General features: G+C 39.2%; 1 protein-coding gene across 1 annotated transcript in view; it reads right to left on the reverse strand.

The window, feature by feature from the left end:
- Positions 1-24,339, reverse strand: part of TMEM87B (transmembrane protein 87B) — a 47,872-nt gene that overhangs the window by 19,326 nt on the left and 4,207 nt on the right. The window contains exons 2-11 of the mRNA XM_054701856.1: positions 23,666-23,726; positions 20,677-20,768; positions 19,552-19,686; positions 18,559-18,612; positions 15,872-15,962; positions 13,494-13,555; positions 13,084-13,267; positions 9,546-9,645; positions 5,690-5,783; positions 4,114-4,187 (exon numbers count right to left, since the gene is read on the reverse strand). Coding sequence (XP_054557831.1) covers positions 4,114-4,187; positions 5,690-5,783; positions 9,546-9,645; positions 13,084-13,267; positions 13,494-13,555; positions 15,872-15,962; positions 18,559-18,612; positions 19,552-19,686; positions 20,677-20,768; positions 23,666-23,726 — 947 coding nt within the window. The remainder of the gene's footprint in view (positions 1-4,113; positions 4,188-5,689; positions 5,784-9,545; positions 9,646-13,083; positions 13,268-13,493; positions 13,556-15,871; positions 15,963-18,558; positions 18,613-19,551; positions 19,687-20,676; positions 20,769-23,665; positions 23,727-24,339) is intronic.

Consider the following 24,339-nt stretch of genomic DNA (forward strand, 5'->3'; position numbering starts at 1 on the left):
AATCGTTTCTCCCATTAAAGGAAAGTAGTAATGAAAGCAAGCAGGCCCCATCACCCTAAGTGAGAATCAACGTGAATGCACTGCTGTGGCAGAAAAGGATATCCACCAGCACAAGCCAGAGTCAAGGAGAGAGAGAGGGAGGCTGGCCAGAAGCACAAGATCAGAATCATTTGCCTGTAGCAAAACAGCAAAATGTAAAACAAACAAGCAGAAAAGAAGAGGAAATAAAGGCTGTACACCTTTTGAATTTTGGGGGCTATTTTTTTCTACTACTTTAGAATTAGATTCTTACAAGATCATTAGCTATATTAAGGTCATCAAAATCAAAGGAAGCAAGGTCACTAAACTGAGCACTCAGTTCTGTATGTATGCATACCTGTTTCTTTTGCTTATAATTTGTAGTCATTTAGGAAACCATTTCCTTTTTGTACAGAGCAGCACACTGTTTATTTCAGTAAAGAAAATTCCCAAACAGCAGTCTAAAAGCAAACACCATAACTTCAGGTTCTAGCAGAGATACTAAATTTTCTTTCTCTCTCACCATGAAATGGCAACCAAGATCATTTTAATTTCTAGATTTCTTTATGACTTTTATCTAAAACACCTTTGTTGAAAATATTAATAATTAAGAAAACTAAATTTTTTGGCTAGTTTTTCTTATCTCTATACCCCAAACTGGCTCATTACATGTTGGAATAGACCAAAGTCAATATTGTCCATAAAAGAGATAAATTACCCTCACTCAAATTCAGAGGAAATTAGCAACTTTACAGCCACTTTCCTCTGGACCTTTCCATCAAGTTGCATTACTGAGTGCTTTTCCCAAAGAACTACTTTGTAAATGATTAAGAACAAGTTATCTTTGAAACACATATATGCAAATTACCATGAAAAAGATAATACAGATGTGTAAAATGTGCAAAGTCAATAGCGCAATGGAATGACTGACTGAAGAATATACCTCCTGCTAAAGGCTCTCAGCATATACAATTTTAGAAATAAGATAACTTCAAATTGAACAGATATCTTAAGTTCATTTCTAAATGCACAATGACAGAAGAGAAGACATTCAGATCTAGAGACAGTGATGCTGAGCCCAACAGCTTGATTCATCTTCATGGCAATTCTGTGCATATCAGTTATGTCTACACTGCTAGTCCATACATCATCCCCAACAAGGTATGTAGTGTGGTTCAGCAGATGGGGAGGGGTGCTGAACGGGTGGAGGAAAGCACAGTGGATTATGGTGGGGGACTATGGGTGCTTTGGTGATGGGACAGCTATAGTGACCACACCTGAGGGAGTAATCCTGTACTGTCAAAAAATTAACAAGGATGTAAAATAATGGTACATCATTAAAAAATAAATAATTGTGTGAAGCGTGTGTTATAATCAGTGAAGAGAGTCCCATGGTTTTCATTAGATTGTCAAAGGCATTTCTGACCCCAGAACCCAAAGAAAGCTAAACAAAAATACAGACTATAGAGATTTCTCAAAATATTAAAAAAAAAAACAAAACACCATAATATAGAGCAATTTTACCGCTAGCAATCTATTTAAAGAATGCAAAAACACTAATTTGAAGGGATATATGCACCCCTATATTGATCCACAGCACTATTTACAATAGACAAATTGTGGAAACAACCTAAGTGTCCAAAGTCAGATGAGTGGATTAAGAAGATGTGGTATATATACACCATGGACTACCATTCAGCTATAGACAAAAAATGATGAACTCATGCTATGTGTCACAACATGGGTAGAACTGGAGGGCGATTATGCTAAGAGAAATAAGTCAGGAGGATAAAGACAAGTACTGGATGGTGTCACTTATATATGGAATACAGAGAAACAAAGGGGCAGATAAACTAAACCAACAACAGACCCTAGTAAAATAGAAGCTACCAGAGGGAGTGAGTTCCGCAGGCTGGGGAGGGTGGGCAGGTGCCCAATGGACTATGGTGGAGTATCACTGGTGCCTTGGTGGTGGGTGCGGTGTGGTAACATACACCTGAAGGTTGTGATCCTCTATCTCTGAATCATACAGAGTGTTGTAACCAATGTTACCTCAGTAAAAAACAGAAACATACAGGAAATGTAAAGAATAGGCAGACCAGGCTGAGAGCACACCTGCAGAAAGGGAGAGTTTCCTTATAAAAACAGGCAAATTTAAGGCCTCTGACCCTTCCTATGACAACAAAGACAAGAAAGTGGAAATACAAGGAAAACAAAAGAATGTTTAATGTTAAAAGATAAGTATCAAAGACAGTGGGGGAAAAAACCTTTATAAGAGTTTCAAAGAGAACATAAATGTAGAAGATATAGATAAAAATACTATGAGATGTGCACAACGCTGTATCTCTGATGTAGTTTCTCTAGAATTCCTCCCATGTCAATGAATGCATATCAGAGCCTGCCATGGAGAAACAAACAATGGAGTTCCCCAGACTGAGCATGCATCACGTCAGTGAGGCGGATCCTCAAGGATCAGTTAACATAGCCTCTGAAACTTCTATCTCACCATCTCACTTAACTTGCTTTCCTGCTGTCCCACTGTGACCTCTGGAATGACCAAAGAGCCAGGTGTGCCATGGGACGGTATCTCTGCAGTACTGGTCACTGTTCACCACCCTCCGCACCAAAGCTTTCGCAGTCTCTACCCATGCCTGTATCCTGTAATTCCACCTCCATTCACCGTGGTGTTCCTCCCAGGCACGTTTCCCACCAGGTACCCTCATGGGCCCTCTCTTCTCTCACTGGTCTGTCTATATGTTCTTTTTGTGTTGCTTCCAAGGCTGCAACCTCTTTCCACATAAAGACAACCTCCAACCTTCACCACCAGTGAAGGGTGTTCTGGTAGCTCAAACTTCACCCACAAAGGTCCCTTCTCCAAGTTCACTGTCTTGAGAATGGCAATACTGCCCCGGCCATCCAAATGAGATGTGCAAGACTTCTCTGGAGTCTCTTTTCTTTCTTTTGCCACCCATTTATTTCTAACAAGTCTAGCATCTGAACTCCTTTTTCCATTTCCCTTGTTCTATTTCTAAGCCTCAGCACCTCTCCTCCACTGCAAATAACTTCGTACTCGACTTCTTTTCTCTACACTCCTATCCCCAGTCATCTTTTCATGTCATCCTTAAATTCTTTTCCACAGATTTCAGCATGCTAATTACCTGCACAATTCCAAATCCTCACTATTTTCTACCTTCCAAAGGGACTCTAAACTGTTAAACATGTCATTCTTTCCTTTCTGGCTGATTTTCCATGGTTATCCCAACACATTCACCTGCAGGCAAGCTATTTGGGGACATTCCCCTACTGTTTCTATATCTTCATGCTTCCAACTATGTTTTCTTCAATTCTTCCCAGAATGCCTTTTCCATAATGCCTTTCTTCCTGTAAGTCCCTCCTTTAAGTCCCTTTGTGTCCTCCTATTTTTTTTTTTTTAAAGATTTATTTATTTATATAAGCACTGGGGTACAGGCCAGAGGTACGGGAGGGTGAGAGAATCCACCAGAGACAGAGCAGGGAGCAGAACAGGCAGAAGGACCGAAATATACTGCTGAGGGGAGCAGCGGGTGAGACAGGAGAGGTCTGCCACACCATGTGGGAATCTCCCCGGGACAGGCGGGAATTGAACCGGTGCAGCGGAGGTTGCGGATAGCTTCACAGCGCTGCGCTCAACCCGCTACGCCACCAGGGAGGCCCCTGTCCTCCTAGTCTTAATTTAGATGTCAACATCTCTGTGAAGTGTTTTCTGATTTTTATACTAGAATTAACTTCTTTCATTGTTTGCATAACTCCCCTCAAGTTGGCAATTACTATTGCTACCCTGTTCTTCATTACGCACGTGTCTCTACTACAAATCATAAATTTCTTAAATGTGGGGGCACTGTTTTTCTTCCAGCCTCCTCAGGAATGGGGCACATATTACACATACTAAGGTTGCTGTTAACAGAGAAAATAAAGATATTGTTTGGGGAGTTGTTATCTTTTCACCTTCAACTAAGTTCTTATATTGCGGTAATAATAATGCATAATTATGTTTCTATTATTATTGAAAATTAAGAGTAATGATACAACAAATTATCTTAGGACATAGTAAAGGATATGAACCATACAAAAATGGAGTCAATGACTGCTAAAATAATGTCACCAAAAACAACAGCTAAGTGGTTAGAACCCTGAAAGATAAAAATAGGAAAAAAATCCTGAATGTCAAAGTTTCACTACATTATAGGAATTATAATCTGATTAAGAAAAACAATCTAGCTCATGTCATCATTTTATAGAAGTCACATCTAAGACTTTATTTATTAATAGAATTGTGTTCAGACACTGGAAATGATTTGTTTGGGCAGTAACAAATCTTAATTTGTCATCAAGTTGTTCAGTATAATGTAAAATTGTATAATGGCATGGCACTTTGGTCAACCATTTCAATCCCTGCCTTGTGTACTCCACACCACAGCCCAGGCTACTAATGAAATGGACTCCTGAACTTTCCCATCGCATGTGAAAGGATGAATATACACACAAGTGAGTAAGAACTGTGTGGAAAGATATAAACAAATTGTAGATTAGACATTCTAATTAAGAGTTGACAGAAAATCATATTTAAGCCAGTTTTATCTAAGATACTGACTATAAAGTTTTAAATAAAAAGAATGTACATGCTATATCTATATGTGGGATATTTATCTTCTTTTCTTTCTAGCAAAGATTAGTTTCCTGTGAAATATCAACTTACATATAATGTAAAGTTTTTTATTATCATGTAAAGGTAAAAGTAAATGTACCTTTCAAAGAGTTAAAGATATAGAGAATAGGTATGTCTAACTGAACATAGGTGTATCAAAGATAACAGGAAGAAGAATGAGGATTGGACCAGTACCCTGCTTTAAGGTTCAGATGAAAATAGTTTGTGAAATGACCTTTTCTAGCAATAAACAAATTATTCTCTCCATGCACAGTAATTTGATTTATAGATCTAAGCTAAAAGGCATTTTGGGTAAAAATTACAAGGTTATCTGAATCAAGTAAAATATAAGCTTTTTAATCACTAGCCATCAATCACATTATTAAGATAAACCAAGAGCTAGAGATACTAAGGGTCTTCACAGACATAAATACATATTTTGACAGTTCTCTAGAGAGTAAAGCACTGAGGCCCACAATGTCAGGTCATTTTTCCCTTGAAAATTACCTCCGCCTGGTCTTCCAAGAGGGGGGCCTGCTCAGTTGCTAAAAATACTGATTCCACAAGCGCTAGAGCAAACCTATAATCAGATGAGACTTACAGAAGTGATGCCATCTAATGTTTGTATGTATGAGAAGGGTACAATTAACTCCCTGTTCACTTACACGTGTTTAAAACAAGGGCTAAGGGAGAAATGAACATGTTCAGAGGGTAGGACAAACACAAATGTTCTTATAAAGAATAACTATGAACATTCTCCTGGGATGATATCAAGTGGTGTCTTCATAATCAAATAATGTTTTAAGAAGGGCTCTGTCCAGGCTTTTACTTTTGAGAAGTATTTTTAAAAAGGGAACTGTCCTATAGGAATAAATAGCTCAAATTTGACCTTTCTCATAAATTTCTTATCTTTAAAAATTCATCTCAGGAGATCTCGAGTAAAATCACATTTCACCACCCCTACGAAAAGAATGATGCAGTCTTTACCCCAATGACTCTCATCACGCCTTCGATAGCCGCGAAGATGAAGTAGAGCAGCCCCAGACCAATCACCCGGTGCATGACTGTTCCCAACCGAGGCCTGGAGTGAGGAAGAAGAAACAGAAGAAACGAAAGCAAAAACTGGTAAGTAAGATTCATCCGCATTTAGTCACTGGTGCCATTTTCCCACACCAGAGTAGTCACGATCTCAGCAAATCAGCCTGCTGCTGCCTCTGAGGGACTGTTTTAGCACACAGCGTTTTCTCTGGGAACAAGGCACAGATAGGCTCAGAAAAAAACATAAGAAAAAAAAAAAAAAACCAGTCTCCTTCTCTAGGACAGTAAGCTGTACAGATGCCCACACAGCAGTATTTTGAGGTCACACAGATGCTAGAGGATTCTGCCACTGAAATTCAAGTAATATAATAAACATAACCCAGGTGCTATTTCTACTAAATGAAAGAGTAGATTGATAAAACCTAAGAAGTTACGTGCCAACCTCTAAGTGTCTTAATAGAAGTAATAATTTAACTCTTTCACTAAACATTAATTTAAAAACATTCTGAGTTATGTTTTGTTAGAGATAATCCACTGATTTTGACTTGCGTAGAGAAAGTGCAGGATATTAAGAAGATAAATTCAATTACCTTCTGTCTCTCAATACCCAAAATAAGAGTGCTAACAGACCTGAGTTTTCATTGAAAATTAAAAAGAATCAAAATAACATTTTTTATTCCTTAAAAATATAAATGAGATGGGAAAATACAAAGATATTTTTTGCTATTAATAATTTGAAAATAGAAATCTCATGACATTTATAAATTAGAATTCACCGTACATGTTTTAACTTAAAAACCATCAGAACAGTTAAAAGAAAAAACTGGTTTTGAAAAAATACTCATGATAATCATTTAAAAATAAAATCTCAATAAAAATTAAACTAATATCCATAGCTCATACTTAAGACTACTTATATAATTTATTTAATCTAAGGTCTGATTCATCTGGCCAGCTAACTCCAGTAGCAACTGTTACACCTCTCACTTTGAGCTGACTATAACAAGTTGACAGTGAACTCAATCTTCTATTCTTTTTGCAACAACCATAGGCACCTGATGTTGACAAGAACTGAGAGGTACAAGATTCTGCAAGAGAATTTTGTGTTCTTAATACTGTACTAAGCTCCTCTTGGGCCACCCGCCTCCCACGGCCCCATAATTTGAGAAAGAACCTCAATAAAAGTATAATGAGAAGGTTTCCTGGCTAGAATCTCTCTACCCCCCCAATCCTGAGCTCACAAGCACACACGATTGCACACAGTGCATATTTACTGAGTGTCTGAGTTGTGCCATGGACCACACCAGGGCCTCCAGGTACAGTAGGACACACAACAGGCAAAGATCCTACTCCACTCAAGTGAGGGGGAGAGAGAGCAAAGACTAAGATGTACATCAAGTGGTCTTGTAAAAAAGAATGAGGGGTCAGCACGATGGAGGGTGCGTACTCTGTGAGGAATCCTACAGCGCAATCTTCCCTGGGAGAGGACAGTGGAGCAGAAGTGAGGAAGTGAACTATGTGTGGGATCTGGGAGAACACAGTTACAGGCAGAGGCCTTTACTGCACTGTGAAGAAGTGTTTGTATTTATAGAACAACAGCAGCAAGAAAGCCAGTTGCAAAGGGAGCGTGGCAGATGATGAAGTCAGCCATTGAGAAAGCCACAGAAGGGAGTCTGGGTTTTACTGAATGAATAAGAAAGTAACGAGATCTGAGTTACATTTTTAAAGCATCATCTTGGCCATTGCTGTATTTGAAAAGAATGATAGGAGACCAGGGCAGAAGCTGGAAAACCAGTCAGGAGCCAACTGAAGAGGCCTAGGCAGAGGGTGGTGGCTTGGACCAGGGGGGTAGCTCGGGAGGGGATGGGACTGAGTAATTCTGGAAGCATTCTGATGTTAGAAGCACAGAACTGGCTAAGCGTGCCCAGGGGTGCGAGTCACTAGGGGGAAGGTGAGGGGCCTGAGTCTGGGACACTCTAGTACCATAACTCAAGAAGATGAGGAAGGCTGGCAGCAGAGACAGATGGTGCAACCAGCACTCAACCAATGAAGCTGCTGACCAGGTACCTGTGTAAGGACTGAGTAGCCACTTGATTTGGCCAGGAGAGGTGACCTTGATAAGGACAGTCTCAACAGAAGGATGGGACAAAACCTTACTAGGGTATGTTCAAAAGAAAATGAGGGAAAGTTTAAGTGGCAAGTACAGACAGCTCACTTGAAAAATTACGCTGCACAGGAATGAAGAGAAATGGAGTAGAAGTAGAAGAAAAGGTCATATGGGATCGAGGGAGGGTTTTGCTTCTGCAGGTGATGGCAATGACAGCGTGCTGTTGGTAGTGACCCACCAGAGAGGAAGACTGATGATATGGGAGAAAAGAGGACTGAGTATCTGACCAGTTTCTTTGACAGATGAGATTAGAGCACAGGGCAGAGCAGGACTTAACCATGAGCAGGGATGGCCCCTGCCTTTCAAGAGGAAAAACACTGTGTAGGGTCAGATAAGGGGAAAACACTATGTAGGGTCAGATTTGATGGTAGGATCACATCGGAATTCCCGTCTGATGGCTATTTCCTTAGTGAGAAATGAACCAAGATCAGTGGAAATGGGTATGGGTAGCGAGTCAAAGGTTTGAGGAAAGAGAAGGGGTACAATTGTCTTGTGCAAAGAGGGAGAATGAGAAGATAAATTGTCAAGGGGATCTAGAACTGCCAGCACGACTAGGGCTGCATTGAAAGTTCAGGGTCATGAAGCAAAAGTCAGCCTGAGGAGGGTGGTTGGGTGTTCTTCTCAGGCAGCTCCTGCTGCTCCAGGTGAGCCTGACAGATAGAAAGCTGGTCTTACCAAGTGAAGTTGACACAGAGTCAGGCAGGGGGTTTCAGGTGTATTCAAGAATGTAAGTTCCCTGCTGACCTATTGGTAGGATCAAAGGGCCAGAAGCCATAGTAGAGTCAGAGCGACTGAAACTGAGAGTGGAGAAAGTAAACAGGAAACAGAGAGGTGACAATTAAAAAATAGGTTGCTTAAAGTTACGATTATGAAGAGGGAACAATTATGTAATAATAACAACTAGAAAATAGTCATGGGACTCAACAGCTGAGATGTGGTGAAGGGCAAGAGAAGATGGGGTGAGATCAGGTTACTTAAAGGATCATCCACAGGGAATTCTGATAGATGAAGTGTTGAGGACAGTGAAGCAAGTGCTCAGAGTGGACCACAGTTAGGTGTCGCAGATGATCCAGTCTGAAGGTCTGAGCTCTGGGAACCAGAGTGTCTTACGGAGGAGGGAAGAATGATGGTCTGAAAAAGGCAATGAGGATAAAGAAGATGAGCTCTTCCATATTTACAGCAGTGACTCACAGGTATGAGAGAGAAAAGATCTGTCTGAGATGGTCAGGAAGCAGCAGGCTTCCCAGGGGATAGCCAGGTGTCAGTCAGAAATTTTGCTGTCTTGGTATTTATTTCTCTTTCTCTCACAATGCTCAAATACAATCACAGAAGTGTAACTATTTCTAGGAAACAGAAATTGGTTTGAACTTTAAGAAATATTTAAAAATTTCCCTTCTTAAGGTTGGTTATTTATTCATCTAACTATATAGAGTTACTGGAACTCAAATTCAGGATCTTTATTTGCAGACAGTATAAACGAGCCAGTACATGCAAATCCCTCGAAAACATGTTCTTGCAATTATTTCCCTATAGGATTTACATTATAATATTGAGAAGTTTCCAGTTTTACAGAAGCCATAATGTAGATGAATGGAATCACAAGACTGTATACTGTCTTTTCAACACACCAATACTTACTTCACGATGCCATAACCCAAGCTCACAATAATCACAAGGAGGCGAGCCAATGTCCTCTTAATCGCTGATATCAACTCTGCAAATATCAATAAACCTTGAGCTGGGGAGGAAAAAGAGAATAACTCATTCACTCTGTGTACATCTGGAGGCCTGCCACCAAGATTCTAAATATGTAATGTACAACTATATTCTGACCTCAAACGAATTAGCGAGACTTGATTTAAAAGTCATCTAATCCAAATGCTATTTAAAAACTTCAGTATAGGGGAATTCATTTCCTGCTGAAGAACTCACTCCTTATTTGATCATCTCTAATGGGCACGCTTTCTCATATCAACCTGAAATCTGTCTCGCTGAGCTTCCCTCTGTTTTTGTTAATTCCCTTGAGGCTACAAAAATCTATGTCCTCCTTCTTGTCCAGTAAATATTTGAAAACCACAATGTCTTCTAGCTTTCTTTTCTCCAGGAAGCTTTCAGTATTTATTCATTTATTGCTCCTACTTTGTGGCTAAACTAGAAAAAGACACACCACGTCCCCTACCCTAATTTGTACTCTGGCTAAGCAGACAGAACTCAGGAGGTAAGTGCTAGAGGTAACACAGCACCATCTCCCAGAACTATGAAGAAAGTCAACCTAATGTTCACTTTAAGGAGGTGCGATTGAGTCCAGAAAAACTTCTCAGAGGACGTGATATCAAAATCAGTATTTGTTAACTTCTGGGAGAAGGGATAGGGGAAAGCAAAGGAAATGGCGTATGTGAGGGCAGGAAAGGGGAAAGAAGAAGGGCAAATATGCCATAAGTGAATGCTCACTATGTCTGTAGCAGGTCGTGTAATGAGAAAAGAAAGACAAAGGCAGGAACCAGTCACACAGAGCTTTAAGGCCATGTTGTGGGTCTGAACTGCTAAGGGCAGCAGGAAGTCAATGAGAGAAAACAGGGAATATAAGAGGAATTGGTAAACTAGGTCATCAGCCATACTAGTCTCTACATCTGTTTTTGTAAATATAGCTGCACTGGCTCACAGCCATGCCCATTTATTGCTGGTGGCTGCTTTCAAGCTACAATGGCAGAGTAGCTGCAACGGAGTCCATATGGCCCTCACAGTCAAAAAATAATTACTATGTGGCTTATGCAGAGAAAGTTTGCTGACCCTTGGAACAAAATGGGCAATTTTTTATTTTTATTTTTTAAAGATTTATTTATTTATTTATACAAAAACCGGGGTATAGGCCAGATTCGCAGGAGGGCAAGAGGATTTACCAGAGACAGAGCAGGGAACAGAACAGGCAGACTGATGAAATACACTGCTGAGGGGAGCAGCAGGTGCGACAGGAGAGGTCTGCCGAGCCATGTGGGACCCTCGCCGGCTGGCCAGCCGGGATCAAACCAGCACTGCAGAGGCTACGGACAGCTTCACAGCACTACGCTCAACCGCCTGCACCACCAGGGGAGGCCCTGGGCAATTTTTTATAAAGCCAAGATTGCGCTACTTAATAGCTTAAAAAGGAATTAGACTACAGGTGAGGAAAATGCTTAGGAGACTATTCTAGAAATCCAGCCAAGAGCTGATAAGCATGCTGGCAGTGAAGATGAAGAGAAGTAGAAAGATATTTGGAAACCAGTTGTGAACACACTGATTTCAGCCCACCTTTCTCTATTTTCTTCATATGCAATCACAAAAGACCTTGTCAAGTAACTTGAAGAAGTCTTGAAGAAATATGAAGGGCTACATTTTCCTAGCCACCAATCTGGAAGCACAAAAGAAAGAAGTCTATCTGACACAAACTACTTCTAAGGCACCAGGCTGCGTTCTAACATTCCCTGCTTCTCAGCCCTTAAAGAGTTTCCTAATGTCTACACTTCCGGAATCAATGCTAAGAAAGACAGCCTAGGTCACACAATTCCCACTCAGGAAAATTATAAACAACATCAACACATGTCCAGGATTCTTGTACCTCTTCTTTCACACAGGACTCCTCAAAGACACTGACAGCAGTCTTGGGGCTTCTTTTCCAAGCCCTTTGGTGTCATCTCAGAGGGGTGGAAGTCTGAGGATGGCAAATAGTTTCTCACCTCTTCCCGGATCTCAGGTTTTTGTTGCCCCTCACCTAAGTTCACACCACTCTTTACTCTCTCCAGATAGGAGCATCACCCCTAGCAGGCAAGGAGAGGAACTGCCTTCTCTGATGTTCAAGAGCACGACCTCCTAGTCCTGGCGCAGCTCTCTCCTTCCTCAAGTGTGTTAGAGCAGGCGGGCCCACACTGCTTGAACTCCGTAAGAGTGATAACACTTCTAACATGCCTTTCTGGGGTTCTGTCCTTTATTCTTTTGTATATGTCCTTTGAAACTTTTTATTTTGGGGAAAATACAAACTGTTCTGGGACACAGAGAAAGCAGTATATGTACTCCCATTTACCCACCATTCAGCTTCAAAAATTATCAACATTCTGCCAAATTTGCTTCATCTATATTTCAACTCACGTTCTTCATCCTGGAATATTTAAAAATAGCAGACACAACCAAGCCCTCTGAAAATCTGTACCAAAGCCAATTGTAACTGGCTGCTTAGAAGCACCATCCTGGGTACTTTCAATTGTCTTGAGCTATCACTTTCCAAAGGTTCAGTGATAGAATCATCTGTACCTTTACTTCACTGGCCTTTTCTAAATCTACCTTCTGGAAGTCTGGTACACACATATGTCTGCCCTGCTTCACACATCCCACTGAGAAAACTGTGATGGTGCCTTCAATGGACACAGGAAGTTGTTTTTTTTTTTTTTTTTAAGATTTATTTAATTTATTTATGTAAACAAGAGCTGGGGTCTAGGCCAGAGGTGCGGGGGGTTGAGAGTATTCACCAGAGACAGAGTGGGGAGCAGAACAGGCAGATGACCGAAATATACTGCTGAAGGGAGCAGCGGGTGAGAGAGGAGAAGTCTGCTGCACCACGTGGGTAGCTCCCTGGTGGGGGATCAAACTTGTGCTATAGTAGCTGTGGATAGCTTCACAGTGCTGAGACTTAACCCCTTGTGTCACCAAGGAGGCCCCACAGGAAGTTCTTTGTAAGAGCAACAAAGTGGAGAGAATGCAAAAAGGCTGAAGGAACCATTCATCCAGGCACCACAGATTTTATTCTCTGTGGCCAAATTTTCTTTTTTTGCAGGGGAAAGGAGAAGAAAGAGAATGATGTGGGAGGCGGGGGTGAGAAACAGAAATGGTGAAAGGATTAAAATTCCCTGTTCAGAACTTCATGTTATTTTCATTTAATACTTGGTAGATGAACCTTAGAGAATGGGAATTTTCTTTTCTCAGGAAGAAAGTGAGGGGAAGTCAGCGAGGAAAACTGAAAATGAAGATAACACACATGCTAACCTAGATCAGAGTTCAACTATAACATTCTCTTCTTGGCTTCCCTCCATTCACCTATATTATGGCTGATAACAAACCACTGAGGAAAGGGGCCCCCACAGTGCTACTCATGGATGCCAGCAGACTCCTGCATTATACTATATTTACGGAGATGGTCACAACTTACTTGATAGTCCAGTGCTGTTGATATTTTGGTATTCACTATAAAAAACGGCTTTTTCAAGCATTCCCAGGAAAATAACAGCTGCAATCCAGAACTGGATTCTTAATATATCTTTCCAATAACAGGCAGACCATGTTAGCCAGAGTACACCATATAAAATATAAACGATACACATCACCATGTAAAACTGTAGGAAGAGAAAGAATTTCAGTTAATCCTTTCCTGATCATTTGAAAATGGGCATTTCTACATTCAAGTATCTATTTTTTTTAATTTTCCAGTCATTCTGGAGTCAGAAATAGAGGTTAAGTCAAAGCATAAGGTACTAAGGGCTTACTACCTCTGAGCCACTGATTTTCCACTTAAGATACAAAATTCATTTTTTAAAAAAAGGAAAAATGAGAAATACTCACAATCATTAAAGGCCAATCTGATGCAGAGATATATCCATGAGGCCCCACCATTGAAAGAGAAACTGGTGACGGTTAGGGTGGGGTAAAAAAAATGAAAAAGTAAAATTAACAATCTTTTCTTAAGTTTTTGAATATAAGTTCATTCCCATCAGTTTCCATAAGTAGAAACCAAACAAAGATATGCTAAATTTTTACAGAGCACACATAAAGCATTGGATAATAAGTTACTAGTTGCTTGATTATGTAATCTTATTAAAGATACCTTTGCTTATAAAATGCTGGACCAAAACTGACCTTTTGCAGACTGCACAGTAGTATTGGTTTTATTTATTTTTTTAACATTTAAACTCTTTTTTTTTTTTAAAGATTTATTTATTTATTTTATACAAGCATTGGGTACAGTCAGAAGCATGGGAAGGTGAGAGAATTCACCAGAGTCAGAGCAGAGAGTAGAGCAGGCAGACTGACGAAGTACACTGCTGAGGGGAGCAGCAGGCGGCAGGAGAGGTCTGCGCGCCATGTGGGACCCTCCTCTGATGGCCGGGAAGCAGCCGGGGATGGAACCAGCGCTGCAGAGGCTGCGGGCAGCTTCGCAACCCAGCGCTCAACCGCTGCGCCACCAGGGAGGCCCTAGTATTGGTTTTAGTTTGGCCCCTCACTGAGAACTGTCTTCCCTAATGCAACTTGAGCTAAATTACTGATTTCAAGCATATAGTTTGGGATGTTGTCCAAGGCAGCAGTAACAATGCTAAATATAAGGAAATACTTGCAGAACTCGGCAACTGCTTCAGTTTCTAACAGGGGATTTAATCTGTCTGCTGGTGTCCGAAGAAAAGGACACTGAGGAAGAAAGGGGCACAGGCCAGGTAGCAGAACGACATCAAGGTGCCTGCTCCCTCTCTCTGGCATGGTCTAGGCCATTATGTCATCTTCAAAAAGGAAGTCCTACTTTTTACACTTTTCCAGAACAACCACCTCCACTAGCTTCCCCTGTCTCACCCCTGCTTTCTGCCTCCCCACTAGACTGAGTGCCACTCAGAGGTAAAGCCTATCTTATCTCTTGTTCCTACAGGATGAGCCAGAGCACTTTGCAAATCTCGAGGACACTCACATGTTTTTTGCCTACCGTCAGCCCAGCAGATACCCCACTGGAAATGGCAGTCAAAGTAATTCTAAGATATATGAAAGCAGTCATTCCTGTGAAAATTGCTTAGTATGAGCCTACTCATGACTGGGCAGTGTGAAGTAGAGCTAAACAAGGCACAGAGGGTCTACCATGAGGTCAGGGGAGAAGCAAGTCCTTACAAATCACACAGTTAACAGACATACTTCTACTCCTAGGCTACAGACCTTTCAAATTTTTTTTTCAAAGAGCCAAAATTTTAAACCCCTAATGATGGCTATTTTTTCTTTTTGATCTTCTAAAGTTAGAATTTATTTATTTATTTAATATCTACTTCAAATGTAATTGAGGTGTTGCCTACCCATCTCTACATGTTAAAATATGCTTTTTTTAATCTGGAAGGAAGGAGAATTTTATATCTCACTATAAAGTTTAAAATTTTTAATTTGGTCTCCCAGGTGACACAGTGGGTTGAGCGCAGCGCTGTGACGCTGTCTGCAGCCTCTACAGTGCGTGTTCGATTCCCAGCTGGCCAGGGAGATTCTCACATGGTGCAGTAGACCTCTCCTGTCTCTCCTGCTGCTCCCCTCAGTGGTCCCTTCAGTTTGTCTGCCTGTTCTGCTCCCCACTCTGTCTCTGGTGAATCCTCTCACCCTCCCGTGCCTCTGACCTGTACCCCAGTTCTTGTATAAAAATAAATAAATCTTGGCCCTCCCTGGTGGCGCAAGGGGTTGAGCACCGCACTATGAGGCAATCCACAGCCTCTGCAGCACGAATTCGATCCCCGGCTGGCCAGGGAGCAGCCGACATGGTGCAGCAGACCTCTCCTGTCTCTTCCGCTGCTCCCCTCAGCAGTGTATTTCAGTTGGTCTGCCTGTTCTGTTCCCCGCTCTGTCTCTGGTGAATCCTCTCACTCCCCGCATCTCTGGCCCATGCCCCAGCTCTTGTGTGCGTAAATGGATAAATCTTTAAAATAAACAAATCTTTAAAAAAATTAATAAGAAAATAATAAAAATTTTAATTTATCTTAATTTTAAATTTCCAACCCACTTAAAAAAAATAGAGTTGAGATAAACATAAGTCAGATTATTCATATAAACAAATTATTATTCAAATAAACAGATTATTCATTTTTGTGATTAACAGAAATTCACTTTTAAGCATTGTGCTTTAACAGAAAATAGATCTGTGTCAATGACAAAAATATAGAATACAGTGAAAGCAAACAATAAACATGCATGTAATTTTATTATACCATTCAAATTCCACTGTGCATCTGTTTTTTCCGTTTTAATGGAAACAATAAAGATATGAAACCCATCTCTCTGTGTTCTGGCTACAATATCCTGAAACAGGGAAAAAATAATCTTTAAGTTATTTTTTTAAATTGCTATATAAGAAATAAACATTGGTTCCTCATAATAAAACAATTTTTAGTAATTAAACCGGGCCCTTTCATAAAAACACTGAAAAATAAAACAATAAAAAAAAATGGTAGTCAGTGGAAGGACATTAGAAGAATTTCCCCCATTTTTTTAAACCACTATCTTCCCACACCTAAAGTGATAAAGAAGGAAAAGTCTTCTCCATTCTATATTCCTACCGGTTTCCCCTTAGCAGAACTATTCTGTTTTAATATAACCCTTCAATTAAAAAAAAATCGATTCCTCCCATATTATATCCTAGTATCACTAAGCATTCACTTTTTAAAAGTGTGTGTGGTTTTAAATTGAACTGGGTGAGGAAGTCATAATATTGTTAGAAATGATAGCTAAATTATTTAAATTTCTAAGGTACTATGTCACTAGCAGTCCAGTGAGGAAAAACTGCCTACTGTAATATCTAAGAACCTTCTAATGCTCCACATACCTGGACCAAACTTTTCACATTCCTCCTTACTATTTCCTCCCCTTCTCTTTCATTTCCCACTCCTTCCCCAGCCTGTACACAGCAAAAAGTTTGTCCTAGCCACTGCAGAGTAAATGACTTTGCATTCTCAGACTACAAGTTAAGATTGGCTGAGAAAACCAGCAATATGAAAGCAAACATTAAGCTCTCTCCTAAACCTATTCTCTGTTCCTACACACCATTCCTCCAACCCTCTCAACTTGTTAGTCTTCTGACTATTAGTAATTCCCTCAAATACTACATTCCTTCCCCCCAACCTGTGCTACACCATGGTTTCCATCTACTTCTTTAAATCCTTAATGATGATCATGCTGCCCAAATCACCACGTGCTGTCTTGGATATCTGGAAGTAGAATTTTAGTTTTTAAAGAAAAAGAAGGTTTAAACTAAAAGGCTTCTGTGCAGCAGAAGAAACTACTATTAAAACAAAAAGTCCTTTTACTGAACAGCAGAAAATATCTGCACATAAAATAGGTGACAAGGAACTAATAGCTAAGGTCTACACAGAGCTCATACAACTCTACAAACAGAGAACAAACACCCAATCAAAAAATGGGCAGAGGAATGAAATAAGATACTTCTCCAAAGACATACAGATGGTCAACAAGTACATGAAAAAAAAGTCTAACATCGGGCCTCCCCTGGTGGCGCAGGCGGTTGAGCGCAACGCTGTGAAGCTGTCCGCAGCCTCTGCAGCGCCAGTTCAATCCCGGCCAGCCAGTGAGGGTCCCATATGGTGCGGCAGACCTCTCCTGTCTCACCCGCTGCTCCCCTCAGCAGTGTATTTCGTCAGTCTGCCTGTTCTGTTTCCTGCTCTGTCTCTGGTGAAGCCTCTCACCCTCCCGTGCATCTGGCCAGTACCCCGGTTCTTGTATGAATAAATAAATAAATCTTAAAAAAAAAAAAAGAGGGGTTGGGGGAAGAAAATATGGTCTACAAAAATGTAAAAAATGATAAATGTTAAAATAAAAAAAAAGAAAAAAAAGGTCCAATATCACTTATGATCAGGTAATTGCAAATCAACAATTTGTAATACCACCTCACAGCTGTGAAAATGGCAAAAACAAACAACAACAAAAAAAATAGGAACAACAAATGTTAGCGAGGTTGTGGAGAAAAAGGAACCCCCACACACTGTTGGTGGGAATGTAGAGTGGCCCAGTCCCTATGAAAAAACAGTATGGGGCTTTCTCAAAATATTAAAGATATACACAATGATTTAGCAATCACACTCGTTGGCATTTATCCAAAGAATGCAAAACACTAATTTGAAAGGATATATGCACTTCCATGTTGACTGCAGCACCATTAACAACAGCCAAGTTAGGGAAAAACCTAAGTGCCCAACAACAGTGAGTGGATTAAGAAGTTGTATATATACACATTAGAATACTCTTCTGCTATTTAAAAAAACCCTACAGCCATTGTGACAACATGGATGGAACTGGAGGGGATTATGCTACGTGAAATAAACCAGAAGGAGAAATACAAATACCAGATGACTTTACTCATGTGTGGAACACACAGAAACAAAACAAAACAAAGGAACTGACAAAACCAAACCAAAACAAGCCCTAGAAATCTAACTGCAGAACTGAGGTTACTAGAGGGGCAGGGTGAGGGAGGGAACTAAGGGGAGAATGGTCTATGGTAAAGGGTTAAGGGTATTTTGGTGGTGGTGTCATGTGGTGATACACATGAACATATTCCCTTAATGTTTTAGGTATTGTATTTAGGTATTGACCTAACCAATATTTTATCAGTTAAAAAAAACAAAAACAACAAACAAACAAACAAAAAAACAAGAAAAAAGAAATGCTGGGTAGAAGTTAAATCTTAAAATAAAATTTAAAGAGATTTTTAAGGACAGAAACAAGTATATACAACATTCAGATATAAGAAATACATTGTTTTAAATGTTTTTCTTCCCCTAAATGTCTAAGTTCTACTTTATATCACTCTACAAGTATCTCTGTTAGCAGATGTTTCAGTTTTACTATAATTTGTATATTTTAAAGAGATAAAATGCCTTACCATTGATCTGTCGTGGTGTGAAACATTTCTGTTACTTGTTATTAGTTCTTTATTCTGGAAAAAAGAATAATAATTCCACTTTATATTGTTGCTTATCTACAATGTACAATTAAGAAAAAAATGGTGTTATGAATAAAGTAAAGATTTGAAAGCTATTATCAGCAAACAAATCTTATTGTACCCCAAATGTGAGTAACAAAATTCTGTCTTTGAAAACTCCCTTAGTGAGGATCATGGTTACCACTGGTGGGGAGAGTATGATGAACTGAAAGGGGTCCCTGGTGCTAAAACACTCCCTGCTTGACCTGAGTCTACATGGGTGTTGAGGTTTTGAAAATTCAAGTTGTACATTCCAGACATGTATGCTTTACACTATGTTTATTACACTTCAATACACATTAAGAAAGAACCTTAACTTTTGCTAATGATACATTTCGTTACAGAACTTACAGGAGAACAAAAATAAAATGATCCACAGCCTCACAACCCAGGGATTGCTTATAAATTTTAGAATCTAATAACCTTCTATGCTGGGTGGAGAAAGTACATAAAGGAGGAGAGTGTTCCAGTGTGTTCAATGTTGATAAATGAAATAAGCCGACAGAACTCTTGTAAGAGTACCAGATCATGGGATTTAACACATGGCGGTCACTGGTGATCTTGACTAGACCTATTTTGATGGAATGATGGGGGCAAAGGTCTGACTGGCGTGGACAGAAGAGAGAATGAGGGTGAATTACCAGCAGATTATAAAAGGAAGATTAAAAAAAATCACTTTTTAAAGATGTTGCTGCAAAGGGGTAAAATAAAATACAACAGTGGTGCCAATACCTTACTTATCATGTACTACTACAAATACAAAAGAACTAAGCCTAAAAATGAACAAATTAAGCCCCATTCTTTATCAAAATACTGGTAAGGCAAACAAGCTGACACTTATATTCACTGGGAATAAAATAAATTCTATCTTAATAAGGCAAGACAAATACTCACATTCAATGAAGGGAACACCTGCAAATCACTGTTGCAATCTAAGTTTTCATTTTTTGTTGTCCAACAATCAATGTTCTTGAAATAATGACCACAAAAGTCTTCATCAACACTAAGTTCATGGTTTCGTGACAGGTCCTACCCAAAAGAAAATTCTCTTATAATTTTTTCCAAATGTCTTAGCCAAAAAGATAAATAAAATTTAAAAGCTAAGTAATACCAACATTTATTCAGTTTGGAATACTTGAAATATGCAGAACAAAATACCAGAGTTTTGAGTATAATGTTAAATACAATTAAGGTAATCCTAACATTTTAGCCATTCTAGTGTTCTCAGACATAGCAGTATTTAATACACGCATAATCTTCTAGTAAGAAAAGCAATTAAGGTATGACCATGAAGAAATACTCTGTCTTGAGGCGACTTTCATTTTTTCCCCTACATGTAAGAGACCCAGAAAGAAAGTAGCATTAAACCACAAAGACAGACAAACCAAACAGCAACAGAAAGCAAAAGTGGCTAATTCAACTGAGTGTAAAGAGGACACTCATTTCCGTATCAATGACCCAAGGTTCTTCATCCTAGAAAGGATAAAGATGACCTAGCTACAGCTCCTAGGCATCAAGAAAAGGTTGATTCCTACTGGCAAAATAAGGAACAGTTTGAGCAAAATCAATCAGACCTGTAGTATATTATAACCCACAAAACAAAGTAAAAATATGAGTTCATACTGAAAACTGATTGATTTATGAGAGGTAAAACAAAGGAAAATGTCAGAATGCTAACAAATGTAGAATATAGAATTACTAATTTTTTTTAATGAATTGAAACTTTTACATTTATTTCTTGAATTAAGTTGATTTTTATTTGTTGTAAGTAACCTACGGTCCTTGTATCAATAGTTTCCATGGTCTGATTTAAACATTTACTAACATTTTTCATAAGGTTTATACTTATTATGAATATACTTTGATATAATTATTTATTGCCAAAGTCCCAATAAATCTGTGGAACTTCTAAAGCACAATCTAGTATTTCTAGCCTCCTCACCTAATGAGCTATTAAATCTATACACTCAAAATCTTTCCTTCACAGTTTTACATGACTTAAAAATTTGTTTTACTTACTTCCAGCTCAAAATGTTCATTGTGACAGATATGGTACTTCAAATGCCACTCTATGGTAAACTTCACAGGCCCAGAACAACTGAATGACTTAACTGTTTAGAAAAAGAAAGTTTCATTTTACAATAATAACATATTTATTTCAATATAAATTTAAGGTTTCAAGAATACAATTTAAAATAGGCTACTTTAATGAAACAATGAGTAATATATTACCTAATTTCTACCAAAGTCACCGCAAATGAGACATTAACTTATTATACTTAACTAAAAGTGATTATAGTACACAGCTGCATCTATATGCTCAGAACAATGTTAAAGTCAACTGAGTAGTTGGACAGGCTAGTCACTGCTTAATACATCTAAAATGTTTCCTTCACTCATTGATTCATTAAAAAATTACTGAGTGGGGCCTCCCCTGGTGGCGCAGCAGTTGAGCGCTGGGCTACAAAGCTGCCCGCAACCTCTGCAGCGCCGGCCGCTGGCAAGGGTCCTACATGGCGCGACAGACCTCTCCTGGCTCGCCTGCTGCTCCCCTCAACAGTGTTTTCAGTTGGTCTGCCTGTTCTGTTCCCTGCTCTGGCTCGGGTGAATTCTCTCACCCTCCATGCCTCTGGCCTGTGCCCCAGTTCTCATGTGCATGAATGGATGAATCGTTAAAAAAAAAAAAAGAAAAAATCTCTCAGTGTAATTCACCATATTAACAGGATAAGAGAAATGTACCACATAATCATATTGGTATATACAGAAAAGCATTTGGAAAAAAACTCAACAAACCATTCATGGTAAACTCTCAGAAAATTAGGAACAGAAGGAAATTCCTTCAACTTGATAAAAGGCATCTATAAAAAGATCTATATCATCGTCATTTCTCCCCATGTCTATAGAGTCGATTAATCCCAGTTAAAATCCAAGCAGATTTTTATATAGGAGTTGACTGGCTATTTGTAAAATTTATATGAAAATACAAAGTACCTAAAATAGTAAAAACAGTTTTCAAAATGAACAGAGTTGAGGAACTTTACTATTGGACTTTAAAACTTACAAAGTTACAGTAATTATAAATGTGTGGTACTGGTGTAAGAATAGACATGGAACAGTAGTCTCACTTATCCTGGGCATTTGCATATACTGTTGACCTCCTCTTCATCTGGCTGACTCCTGCTCTTCTTTCAGAAGGTTTAAAGCCTTCTCTAGCAAGCATACTATTTCTTTATGCTTTTCTAGACTATGTTAGGTGCCCTGCCCAAAGGCCTCTTGATCCTTGTTCTATCAAAGGTGCCTTCCCCTTCCCTCAGTATCTCTTAGTCAAGGGTAGGGATTGTACTCCTTGGATGGGGATCGAACTCATGCTGCAGTGGCTGCGGACAGCCTCATAGGTTGTGTCTCAACCCCTTGGGCAACCAGGGAGGCCCTATACTAAGAGATTTTCAACAGTGGGTCCACATGACTAAATCTAGAACAGGACAGTAAAAGAGGGAAAGCCAGATGTCTCAAATGCAAAACAGTACTGACACATCAAAAAAAAGCTAATCCTTAGCTCTACAGGCACTAAAATGGGACCTTGTGAGAACAGAGACTCAGTCCTTCACCACACCACTAAAGCAGATGTATAAACTAGAATTTCCAAATGAATAAGAACAAGAACTGTAAAGTGGATGTGTAATAATCAATTAGAAAGGATGCCCAATGGTAATGAAAAGTTTGTTTGGCGAGCATGGCACTAAAATAAGGAGGCTCAGGTAGAGGTGGCATCCACACCTGCCAGCCACATGGCAAGGCTACGGTCATGGTCCAAGACCTCTCTCTCATCCATGCCGTTGGGGCACTGCCAGCTTTTGCCTGACTAAACTACCTAATTTTTAAATGTTTCTGGAGCCTCATTCTTACTTTAGCTATGTTAATACCACTGTCTTAGTTGTGGGTTATTCTTAGGCTGCTCTCAGATATTACAGATTGATTTTTTTAAATCAAATTGCGTTTTCATAATTCATGTAACTTTTTTTGTCTACACTAGACTTTTACATTTTAATTGTCTGAAGACTGAGTATAAATTCATTACCACAATTAGATGCCATTATTTTTTCCCCCTCACCAAGCTCTTATCACCACTGATGATCTGTGATATCACCAAGCTGCTTTGAACTCATCTGTTTTGTAGTTGCTATCTGGCCTACCTCCCTCAGCAAAGACCCACATAAATCAGAATCCCCAACAAACAATCAGTACATGGTGTGCTAGAGAAAAGGGAAGTGTGTTTGGACCCTAAAAAGCCAATATGCTATACCCATTGAACACTGCTCCTTATCCCTAAACTCTAACTCTGACCACCAACTCATCTAGTCAAGTGACTGGAAATAATAAGAGGAGTTAGACTACAGTAAATGTTATCCAATATAAATCCATTAAAAATACTGAAAACCTCAAGCTCTATGACTGGCATATCAGTATTTATATTGTGTTTACATTGACAACACAGTGCTAACAAATACTTTGATTTTCATAAGTATTAAAATCCTAATTAAAATATTAGCATCTGATAATTTTAATTTCATACTATGATCATGTATTTATTTAGAAAATCTTCAGATCATAGTTTATCACAATCGTGACATTTCATCTGTTACTAAAAGAAATGCATCTAGTTTGAAAAGCTGGAATTCAGAGTCAAATTTCATAGAAATCAAATACTTTCTTGCTAAAGAATACTTTACTAGACTTTAGTGATAATTTTTAAGGAATGATTCATATTACATTTTCTGAGACAGGTTCAGAAAAATCTATTGTTGCAAATAACTAAGCTTTGATTGAAACAAAAGAAACCCTTAAAACACTAGAACCACGCAAAAACAAAACATTTGCCTAGTTCATAATATAGATTATATTAGTTCACAATATATTAATGAATTAGTTTATAAAACATGTATTGCAAGATGTTCCTTGTTTATATTGTTACATTTGTATTTATTTTATTAAAGTTTATTACACTTACCAGAAAACTTGATATCCGTAGAGTTAAACATAGTTTTCCTAAATATCAGCGGTCCTGATTTCTAAAATGGAAAAACAAGGAAAGTTTTAAAAAATTTTCTCTACCGTTTCATTGCTTTACCCTAGAAAATATATAGCTTTAATCCTGTGACCACAGTGATTATTTTTTTTTAAGATTTATTTATTTATGCATACAAGAGCTGGGGTGTAGGCCAGAGGTGCAGGGCTGGGGCGGGGGGGGGTAAATCCTTTCACGAGAGTGGGGAGCAAAACAGGCAGATTGACTGAAATACACTGCTGAGGGGAACAGTGGGTGAGACAGGAGAGATCTGCTGCGCCATGTGGGTTAGCTCCCTGGCAGGGGATTGAACTGGTGCTGCAGTGACTGAGGGATAACATGATAGTGCTAAGGCTTAACCCCTGTGTCACGGGGAAGGCCCCCACAGTGATTATTTTTTAAAAATGTTCATTTGATCACATCATTCACTTGCTTAAAAGCTTGCCTGCCATATCAATTTCCTTCAGTTGTGAGGTTCTGGAAAGTTCCTGCCTCAAGTGTCTCACCCTGGGGCTGCTGCCATTGCATGATTACTGCTGTTGGGACACAGGACCCATCTGTGCATTTAGCTGCTGTCTTGGGAACATTAAAGTACTTTTGCTAAAACAGGGATTCCT

This window comes from Talpa occidentalis, unplaced genomic scaffold (assembly GCF_014898055.3).
Source record: "Talpa occidentalis isolate TD23 unplaced genomic scaffold, MPIMG_talOcc4v2.1 talOcc4.5, whole genome shotgun sequence".
Taxonomy (NCBI): Eukaryota; Metazoa; Chordata; class Mammalia; order Eulipotyphla; family Talpidae; genus Talpa; species Talpa occidentalis.